General features: G+C 40.0%; 1 protein-coding gene across 1 annotated transcript in view; it reads right to left on the bottom strand.

The window, feature by feature from the left end:
- Positions 1 to 622: 622 nt before the first annotated feature.
- Positions 623 to 11087, bottom strand: part of LOC122564032 (uncharacterized) — a 35103-nt gene continuing 24638 nt past the window's right edge. The window contains exons 28-43 of the mRNA XM_087994371.1: positions 10666 to 10785; positions 9345 to 9467; positions 8099 to 8473; positions 6234 to 6356; positions 6039 to 6158; positions 5494 to 5613; positions 5272 to 5397; positions 4938 to 5109; positions 4565 to 4786; positions 3887 to 4002; positions 3668 to 3807; positions 2995 to 3133; positions 2310 to 2447; positions 1435 to 1545; positions 1035 to 1106; positions 623 to 759 (exon numbers count right to left, since the gene is read on the bottom strand). Coding sequence (XP_087850497.1) covers positions 644 to 759; positions 1035 to 1106; positions 1435 to 1545; positions 2310 to 2447; positions 2995 to 3133; positions 3668 to 3807; positions 3887 to 4002; positions 4565 to 4786; positions 4938 to 5109; positions 5272 to 5397; positions 5494 to 5613; positions 6039 to 6158; positions 6234 to 6356; positions 8099 to 8473; positions 9345 to 9467; positions 10666 to 10785 — 2333 coding nt within the window. The 3' untranslated portion in view covers positions 623 to 643. The remainder of the gene's footprint in view (positions 760 to 1034; positions 1107 to 1434; positions 1546 to 2309; positions 2448 to 2994; positions 3134 to 3667; positions 3808 to 3886; positions 4003 to 4564; positions 4787 to 4937; positions 5110 to 5271; positions 5398 to 5493; positions 5614 to 6038; positions 6159 to 6233; positions 6357 to 8098; positions 8474 to 9344; positions 9468 to 10665; positions 10786 to 11087) is intronic.

Here is an 11087-nt window from a genome sequence, read left to right as displayed (position 1 = left end):
GGGTCAAAGTTGTTGCCTTGTGGCAGTCTATTCTTGTTGGAGATCAGTCAAACTGACTAGGGCGAGGAGGTATTGTCCAAGGTTTGGACTTTCCAAAAGTATATCAAGTCATGGCATAAGTACAACTGGCTCAATCATTGGACCTCAAGACATAGCCTGCAACAGCTTAAGTTTAGCCTGGACAGTGTGCTGGTGAATAAATATGCTCAACTAGTTGCATTTAAAAAAGTGACTAGACTTTAATGCTGACTTCCACATTTGGTTTGTTACAGGAAACAATTGCCATCAGGTTAAAAGTAACCTTTTAGGTTACTGTGCCCATTTGGTTTGGGAATACCAAGGGACAGAATGGAGATGTTTCTCAACTGGATTAGATGGAGATTGGAGAAATTAGTCCCATTAGTTAGATCTTGCAAGAATGGCTGTAAAAACCTTCTCCCCTTGGAAGTTCTGCTGTAGCAACACTGTTCAAGATTGTTGCAATACAGATTAACTGGATGCTGTTCGAGCCACCTGCTCTTCCACTGAATTTACACTTTTAGCCAGAGCTAGAAACCATTTAGTTCAGGTTTAAAAAAGTGAACTAAATCTTGCAATTAGACAACAGATGCCAAGGTTAAATCAAAGTACAATTTTATTTGATTCATTCAGTGGATTTATGCTGAAACACTGGATTCTCAAAACTGGTGTATTGTACATTCTTCTTCTGCCAGGATTGCCAGCCAAAATAGCCAACTAAGCCAGTGATTATTAGAAGTGCTGCAATTGTTAAAAAAAAGTGACACATTAGGCAAGCCAAAAGAGACCTTGTAATAAAAAAAGTCTGCTGAGCTAGATGTTTTGGATTATAAGTATTGCATTGCTACACTAGGTATCAGATCTTGCAATTTGGATTAAAAAAGTTAAACAAATCCTTACTAATTTTAGCAAATTAAAAATTTACAAATAACTCCTATACATTTATTCAAACTAAGTTTGAATACTCTTTAGACCAAAGAGGTCAAGCCAGCTGACCAAGTACAAAATGTTCTTACCAAGAATAAAGATGACCCAAACAGCTGTAGATCCTCTTGACTTTTGTTCAGGAAGAGAATGAGACTTCACACCTGGGAATAAGAGTTATTTTAAGCTAGTTACACTGAAGTATTGGTCTAACAGTTAAAAGGCTAAGTTTCTAAAAAGGTATCAAATATGCACAGTCTAAGCCCAGTATCAAATTGGGTCAGCATCCTATGCATTTGATAGGCTGTAACTGAATACATATCCAGTCTGCATACTGCAGGAAAGTAACAAATTCTCATTTCAAGTTGCTTTGTAACAAATTCCCTATGTTTTTCTGGGATTGAAAAAGGTCAAATGTAGTGAAAGTAACATGGCTATCAAGCACAATTTTACTGCAGAACATTGGAGTCTTGCTAGTTAATAGCCTATTACCTTTAGAAGTGGCCAAGATAGTTGGTGACATAGTAGATAAACTGAAGGAAAGTTCTTCAGGGGTGACACTGGAAGCCGTTGTAGACACATTTGCTGTTGTAAGTGTAGATACTGTAGAGAAAAACATAAGCTACACAGTTTAGAGTTTGAAAATAACTGATTAGAAAATTAAGTCATGGGGCAGCTACCTTTAAGAATTAGGAAAGCATCAACTTTTGTCATGATCATTGGAAGATCAGTCTTAGATCATAGGACTGGAGCCAACTGGTGGTTCAGTGGGTCAATGCCTTTAGGTGTGTTATGGAGAACAAGTTTAAGCAATATTCAAGTTTAGATTGTTTTCTGTATTTAACAGGAAGCTGCTGGATTTTAAATTAAGCTCATTATTCGATTAGATTACTTAGTGTGGAAACAGGCCCTTCAGCCCAACAAGTCCACACCGACCCACTGAAGCACAACCCACCCAGACCCATTCCCCTACATTTACCCCTGCACCTAACACTATGGGCAATTTAGCACGGCCAATTCACCTAACCTGCACATTTTTGGACTGTGGGGTGGAAACCAGAGCACCCGGAGGAAACCCACACAGACACGGAGAACGTGCAAACTCCACAGTCAGTCAGTCGTGGGAGGTGGGAATTGAACCTGGGTCTCTGGCGCTGTGAGGCAGCAGTGCTAACCACTGTGCTGCCCACTAATTAATGTTTGTGGGCTGTGGCCCTTTATTACAACAAGATGGAGCACTGCATGATAGCCATCTCCTTTCCACCACGGATCAAAGGTAGACTGGACATAGGGCATTATGGACTCTTGCTAAGGGGCCTGCTAAAAAGGAGCATATGATAATAGGTTCTGCAGCATTGTTAGATTACCTGGCTGACACTGTTGTTCATCATTGGTCAGTTCCATTCCAGTTGGACATACACAAGTATATTTTGCTGATTGACTGTTGATTTGAGGAGCAGGAAGACACATGTGCTCACAGGCTCCATTCTCACACCAGTTTTTCCCTGGGAATAGAGTCACAGGTTAAACATTACAAGTGCCTACTCTAATTTTGATTTGTTTATAATGTGGTTGCTGCAAATGCATATCCAGTTTCAATGGGAATCAAGCTAACAAGTTACCATGAACAACCCAACTGTTACCAGTTTACTCAACTACCTGTTAACTTGCTTAGCAAAATCAACCCCATGTTGATTCACTCATTTAAATATGGGCATGTGATCAATTCTATTGAAATAATTCCATTCTAATGATTCATTGAACATTAAGTACATTTAAGAAATCCATATTTTGACTTTGCATTACCCTATAGTTGGCTTATGCCAGTCAATGGCAACATTTATGGAGTGGGACAAATTAAGGCACCAGATACATTTGTGATGAAGATTTAAAAGCACTTGGGATATATACAAAAAAAAAGGCATCCTGTACTGCTGCTGCTAGTTGACAGTGTTGCTCAGAACAAGTTTGCCATGAAACAAATGGTGAAGCTTTGTAGCTAAAATCACTCAATAGAAACTCTGTCAGGGTAACAATTTCTAGGTTTCTTACCAGGTGCCTGTAAGAGCTCATGATAAATGATAACATCCTGAGCATCCACATTGGAGGCCAAAGCTTTGATGTTATTCCCTGTATATTTGTTGGCTCCATAAACTGCTTGGTTTTCTGCATCAACCCAGAATACATGATCCTGTGAAAGAGGGGGAAGAACTTAGCAAAGATGCCAGTTTTCAACTCAGCCAGACAAGTTTTAATGGCATTGTCTTGTATATAAAAAGAAACAGCTTCAGTGGCTTAATTTGCTATGATAACACTACAAGTGGAAATGCAGAAATATGACTTGAATCGGATGAGTTGAGTGCACTTGAACACTACTCAGGCCATTGTTATTTATGTCCACTTTTCACAAAGTGGAATTTGAATCTACAGAAGTGGTTGTGAAAGCTCAGCCATCTACTAGCATCGGTGGACAGAAGTCAGTTAATGTCTTGGGCCCAGTGACCCTTCCTCAAAAAACAAAGTCAGATGCTACCAGACCCGGTGAGCTTTCCCAGCTATTTTAGTTTATAGAATCTGCAGTTTCAACTGAAGCAGAAATTTTACATTGAAGTCCAGCTTTGCTGAGCAGATGAATTTGATGGTACTGAAAATGATAACATTTAACAATTGAGTTACAGTGTGGACCTTCTCAAGGCCACATTCAAAACCACAGAACAGAGAATACCTCAAATAATGCAACTGCACAGGGATGTGCAAGGAATTTTTCTGACTGCAACACCGTTCTTCTGTTCTGACCATTCAGGTCTACACTTGCTAGCACATGCAGTTTTGCATCAACCCAGTACAGACGGCTTTTCACAAGATCTGTGGGCAAATCAAAGCTTTTAAAATACAGCTCAACTGGCAAGTTCACTTTGATGCACTAAAATCAATGTTGATTTACCAAGAGAAATTCCCTTTGGCCACTCAATCTTTGTGGCAACTAAAGTTTGGCGATTCACACCATTCATGCCAGCTTTCTCAATCTTTGGAGTGCCCCAATCTGACCAGTAGATAAACCTTTGAGAAAAAGAGATACCTGTGATTAACCACAAAAACAAAACTAAGTTTTACGTACAAGGTGGTGCAGTCAAAAGTGGCATTCAAATTTCAAGCACTGCTCTAGAACCCAAAACAGGAACTAGATTTGTGTTGCCACAATGTCAGCCTTGCCTTAGTTAAGGCAAACTTTAACAGATGACAACTAGGATTAGCAATCTTTCTAGGTAGAACTTGCACTCAGCCAACCATAACTTCTGTATGAATTCAATGTACAACATTTGGTCTTTGAGAATCTATTCAGCAATAGAAATGAACAGATGGAAAATAGTTGGCTGTTATTTAGCCACTATGGATGAGAATTGCTTCCACCACCATTGCCCCCAAATTAAAAGGGCCAGTGTTATTGAGATAGTGTCCAATCTGCTTTGTAAAGAATAGGATGATCCCACTCTAGAATTAGCAAGGATTTCTGTACCAATGAAGGTTGAAATTTGCAATACTGAAATGTTACTGTCTTAAGTTTAAGTTCTTTGAGTTTACTCCAGGTTTTTGTTGTTCTATTGTATGAATAATTCAGTACCCAGAGTGTGGATCAACAGCTATAGAAGCTGGTTCCCTTAAGTCAGTGTTGAAGAGGATGATATTTTTCTTTCCATCAAATGTAGCCACAGATATAGTATTGGTCCCACGGTCAGTCCAATAGACATGTTTATAGATCCAATCCACTGCAATTCCAACTGGGATTTGCAAACTGACATTGATTTTGAAAATACGAGCTTCAGCTGTTTCATTCATGAGCATACTGGAAGAAAAAAAAACAGCAGAGTAGTTCAGCAAACTGAATTTTAAGTGGACTTGCAGAAAAGCTCCTGCTAAGTTAATGCAGGAAGGTTCTTTGTACTGCTTGCTTTGGTGTAGCAAGAGCACAATAGCACAAGCAACATTCACCTTACCTGAAAATTGCCTGTTGGCTCACATCAGCCCAGAAAATCCTCTGCCCTGCAAAATCAGCATCTAATGCTACAGCTTTCCTTAGTTCTTTGACTACTTCAGTGTACTCTTGGCGATGCAGTCCCAGCTTCCTGATGTCATGACGATTTGTGAAGATCAAATATGGTTCCTCTCCTCCTGTAGTAGTTATTGGGAATGTAATTATGGGTTAATGGAAAGCATTGGGGGAGGGAGAGGAGGAAAAATATATATATAGTTTAGCTTGTAAGTCTGCACAAGGTTTACAGGAGGTTGTCAAATCATGGATCAACATTTGACTGTCCCAAGCACACTTGCCTACTGCCTTGCAGGCTCCACTAACTGGATCAGTAGTATATCCTGCATTGCATTCACAACTGTAACTTCCTTCTGTATTTATACAAATTTGGCTGCAGGATCCAGGATTGAGGCACTCATTTACATCTGAGGAAGAGAAGCAAAAAAAAATAAAAAAGTTAAGCTTAAGACCTAGTTTCTATGTGGCAACTAGGCAGCCACTGTTAGAAATAAGATTGTTACCTGCACAGGTTTTCTGGTCAATTAGTTCAAAGCCAGCAGGGCATTCACATTCATAACCAATGACAAGATCATGGCAGAAGTGAGAGCAACCACCATTCTTCTTCAAACATTCATTTTGATCTGTAGAATAGAGCACTCAGTCTATTACATTTTAGAAGTGCTTGAGCAAAGAGCCCACTATTGTGCTGTGCTCAGGACATTTGTGACTAAGGACTGTTCATTCCATGATTTTAAAGCTGCCACTTCCATTCCAAGCTAGGAATTAGCACTAGCTTGCAGCTGCCCAAGGTGAGAATTGAACTCTAGGAGCTGCAGTGCTAACCACGGAGCTGCCTTAGGTGCAATTAAACCAGGGACAGTTACATGCACTTCAAAAGAACAAACTTAAATCACCTTCACTTCAGATGGGTTGCTTTTGTGAAGTTAAAAGTCAAAAGATTTGCATCTCAAATTTTTAAACCTAGAATTCAAGTTAAGCAAAGTGGTTCTGTTGCAATCCCAACTTCTGGTAAATACTAGACTAGAGTTAAACATTATCCACTTACTGCATCCATTTAGTTCATCACTCCAATCTTTGCAGTCTTGCTGGTGGTTGCATACGAGGGTGATGTTTATGCATTCACCACTTTGACATCTGAAGTCAGTAGGTCCACTGCACTCTGAAACTGGAACAGCAACACTAGTGTTGAGCATTGGAAATAACAAATAATACCTTCACAAAGCAAGAGCTGTTCACTTACTTTTCTTGCAGCTGACTTCATCACTACCATCGTGACAGTCCCTAAAGAAGTTACATTTCTTTTGTCTGGGGATGCAGTTACCATCACCACATCTGAACTGATCTGGTCGACATGTTTTGGGAGCTGAAAACAGTAACATTGGTTAAATTGGAAGATTAGTTCAGAAATGTGGGTTGGAGACATGCCAAGGACAAATGATGATTCTATTGGTCATATTAGCACACTGGTGCTGAGATCTGTAGTGGATGCCTCTGAAAGACTTCCTAGAGAAGTACCACATGGAATCTTGCATTAGATTGGGTCTCCTGGGTTTGTGGTAATTAAGTTAAAATTAAAAGTAGCCTGTCTATTTCAGTCACTAAAGTATGCTGCTGGCTAAGTAACTGAAGTTAAAAATCAATTGAAGATAAATTGATCAAGTTTGATTAGTAACTTGCTTGCCCATCTCCTTGAGGGAGAACAAAAGGATCATCAAGGATGAACATAAACAGTTGGTTAGGCAGCATCAGGAGCTTAACTGGCTCCTGGCCCCAGGTTTGAGGGTTCAGTGCTCATGAAGCATACCCTCGAGATCCACACAAGATCTTTTATCCTCATTTCACCCTGCACCAAACATCTGAATAGGGTGCTGCTAGATTAACAGGTCATTACAAGGATGGACTAGGAATAGAAGTGGAAGAACAAATTAAACATCGATTCTCCTGTTCCCTAGATGCTGCCTGACCTGCTGCGCTTTTCCAGCAACACATTTCCATCTCTGATCTCCAGCATCTGCAGACCTCACTTTCTCCACATATGGTTTGATTCTGCTTAGTGATTCTGCTTACTTTAGACGGCAGACAATGAAGTCTCCCGAGGAATTCTCCATTCAAAGTCTAATGTCAGCTACAGCAAGTCAATACTTGAGTATTGACTGCAGCAATGAGACCATGTCTGGAGAGCTCCATTCAGAAGAGCTGAATCAGATTTGATTAGTGACATGAAAGCATGGAACAGCAAGTGGAAGCAGACCAGTCAGTCAAGTTCTATTTGGAAGAAAAAAGTTAGAGCCAAATGGTTTACAGCAATTCTTAGTGCCGGAAACTCAAGCCTGTTGTCATTTGGTGATTGACTGAGTTAATAGCAAATGTATCACTAAAATGATTAGAGTCATATGGTGTCCAAAATCTAGAGTGGAATGAAGGAATTGTGGTATCACCATGCAGATAGCACAGGCAGAAGTTCTGTGATAAAACAGAAAAGCCTAGTCTCAGGAGTGGCCTAGGGTGTTCTAAACCAAGACCAAAATTACTTAGAATTGAAATAGGAGGCAACCCTTGAATTCTGAGCCTTGGTACATGGATAGTGTGAAAGTCTGCATTCTTGACTTTAATATCAAATCATACTAGATAACTTCCTTCCACAAACGAGCCATATTGAGAAAACTGTCAACTCCCTTTGAAACAGATCCAGACTTCAGATTCTGCAAGTTAAATCTAACTAAAAAAGTCTAACCCTTCAGGAGACGATTGGTGACTTGACAGTCCATGCATTCTGGCTGCAATTGATGGACTGTATTTCACGCTCACTGCAATCCTGACTGAAGTGCAGGTTACTGCAGCTATCCATTTCACAATTACTTCAGGATGCAGGTCTTTGGAAGGGACTGTCCAGGGAGACACTGTCCTGCAGATTAATACCTTAACTTAGGGCTGAAACAAGGCAATCTAGAACTTATTCTTACAGCTTGGAATTGCAGAGTTACAGCCAATGTTGCATCAGATGGTCATTTTGCCATAAGTTTTACTTGCACAGCTAAATGGTGCTAAGACAGCTGAAGCTGGTATGCAATATAGCCCCAGTAGAGTACAAAATAGTCTACTTACGGCAGTTTGCCTCATCACTTCCATCTCTGCAGTCAGCATCACCATCACAGAACCAGTGACGTTGGATACATTCACCAGAATCACATGGGAGCTCATAAGGAGCACATGCCACAGGCAGATGAGAGACGGTGTGCCCACAGTGTTCTGGTGACTCGTCAGATTTGTCACTGCAATCCACACTGCCATCACATACCCAATTAGAAGGTATACACTCTGAACTATTGCAGTGAAACTCATGAATGCCACAGGTGTGTGAAGTGCATTTCTTTTCATCACTCCCATCAGCACAGTCAGCCACACCATTGCAGACAAATGTTCGAGAAATGCAGTTGCCACTGAGACAAGTAAACTCTTCTGGGTTGCAAGTGATTATGCCTGAAAAATTAAGTTAGACAACCAGTCAATTCATCTCTTCAGAAGCTTCATTATAGAGGAAGTGGAGACTGTTGCAAATCAGGGGTTGTGGAAAACAGCTGTTTAAGTAAACGGTGTGGACAAGGGTGAGCCAAGAGCCTTCACAATTGCTATAGCAGTTGAACCAAAGATGGATTCTACACTTAGAACTTCATATTGTATACATTAGGCATTAGTTAGAATTGGAGCAGCTCTTTTGGTTAATAATGAGATGAAATCTATTTAGTTCAAAGCTTACTTGCTTGGTTCTGAAATTTTAAGAGGCCTGAAGTGCATTAATTCCTCACCAAAAAAAAAAAAAGTGTAAATTGTAGGAAAGAGTAAAGTGATTCAGTATTCTAGTAGAGAAACTGGTCCTGTTTGACTAACTGACAGAATAGAGAATACTAAAGATACCAGAAAAACAGAATCTAATCCAAAAGCAGAGACTTAGAAACTGCTGTTGTTTGATAGTAAAAAAGGTTAAGCAACTGAATACATAAAAGGATTGAGGGGGGGGGGTAAGAGCAATTTTAGTATGTTGATTTAGCTGCAGGGCACAAGTAATGGATTTCTGGTGGAAGCTGGTTTCTAAAATGAGTCTTTGCTTCATATATGTCATCAGCTTATGTTAGATGAAACCATTAAAACTAATCTGATGGTAATGCCATTCTGAATGGCAAAGGTCTTTCTTACGAGGAGACGAAGCAACCTTTAGCAGGTGTCCAAAATGGTGTTCTAACCAATGTGGATATTACACTAGCTGGGTCACAAAACCCAAAACTAGTCTGAATCAAAATGCCACGTTTAGCTAAAATTTTAGATTCTAGAGAGCACAGACTGACCAACTTACCACAGCCGACTTCGTCACCACCATTACTACAGTCCTTTTCACCGTCACATCGCCAAGCAACAGGAACACATTGAAATGATCCTAGGCCACAGCTGATCTCATGGCCAAGACAGGTTACTTCATCTGAAATCCAAAATTGTCAAATTAAAAAAAAAAGTGCACTTTAAGGTCAGTATGTGCCAAATTAAAGTATCCACACAAAAACAAATCAGTACATAGAAAAACAACAGGAAAGTTTCAATTGTAAAGGAATATACTACAAGTGGCCAGCAACAATGCCTAGCTTTAAGTGATGTCTAAGCTTTAACTTGAATGCAACACAAGCACATTATGTCTTAATAGGACTGAAGAGTATTAACTACTAGTGCTATGCCCACTCCACTTAGGCTGCATTCAGTATGACATGGAGAAAAATTGGGATTTGGCCAATTTCAAAAGAAACCAGAGCAGCTTGTAGAATGAACATAAGACTAGCTGCAACCACTTGAGACATTTGGACAAGTGAGAGCTTATGGGAGGGTTGGGGCACAGAGGGAATGGAAGCCAAATACAGACAGAGGGTGACTGGTTCAGTTTGGTCCAGTCCATGCTGACCATAACTTGAAAGTGTTGTGCTGGATGACTGATCAGTTCTGAATTAGTAGCCCAGACCAAAGGGCAGGTTAAAAAAAGCTGTTTTCCAAGATTTGGGGCAAACTGTTTGTGGTGTAATCAACAGTTTCTTTTGAATGGTCCAAATCAAAATACCATATACAAATTATTGCAATCATTCCATTGATTTAGCATTTCACATACAGTCCTACTTGCCTCCAGGAACTGGCAAAGGTTGAGCCAAGCCTAGAAAACTAGTGATATTTTAGTGTTTCGATGCTGCAGTTTCTAGTCAATTGTGTAGAAACAGCTTCCTTGCCTCCTGTTGGAAACACCATTTGGGCACTACACTTTCCCCAGTGGAAAGGAAACTGCAACCACCTTAAAAGGCATAAAATCCACATCTGGATTAGTGGGAAAATGCTCTATTAAACAGAATCACTTGGGATCTCTGTACAGTGCAAGTGCACTGACTTAAAGCTAGCATGGAGCCAGTTAGTAGCTGCATTTAGCTATTTGAAAGCTTGATTGAGTGGTAAAATTGCACAGCTGAAAATTGGCTAGGAAAGAAAATGCAAGACTTTGAAGTTGAGCTCTAAGTTTGAGGGTCACCAGATCCAAAATGCTAACTGATTTTTTCCTCCAGATAGAGACTGAGCTTGGTTTCGTTCTAGCCTCCAGTTTTGTTTCTGATCCAAGTGTTAGTGGAAAGGATACTCCAAAAACTTACGACAGACTTCTGTTAGCTCATCTGATCCATCTTCACAGTCAGCTTTACCATCACACAGCCACCTACTGGGTATGCATTGTCTATTGTTGCACATAAAGTCAGATGTTCCACAAGTTGCAACTAGGAGGGAAAACCCAAGTCAAGCATTATACTTGGTTTTGCATGTTCAGAGTGACTTAAGGAAAACATGCTCAAAGTGGTTTAGCACACGTGTCTATTTTAAAATCAATAGCTAAGCAATAGATTAAAAAATCTTTGTCAAGTCCTTGATGGTCTTGCAACTCATGAATTGGTTACCTTTGGAAACTAAGGTCTTTAAAATGCCAAAAGATTAAGCAGTGGTTGCTGCCATTCCCAGAGTTGGCAATTTTACTTAAATTCAGATGTTAGACTTGCATAACACCTTACACAGATTAGGCACA

This window comes from Chiloscyllium plagiosum, unplaced genomic scaffold, assembly GCF_037043375.1.
Source record: "Chiloscyllium plagiosum isolate Xiang-an unplaced genomic scaffold, Cpla_swu_hap1 HiC_scaffold_2, whole genome shotgun sequence".
NCBI lineage: Eukaryota > Metazoa > Chordata > Chondrichthyes > Orectolobiformes > Hemiscylliidae > Chiloscyllium > Chiloscyllium plagiosum.
Note: the sequence above shows the minus strand (reverse complement) of the source record. Positions and strands in the feature narration are given on the sequence as shown.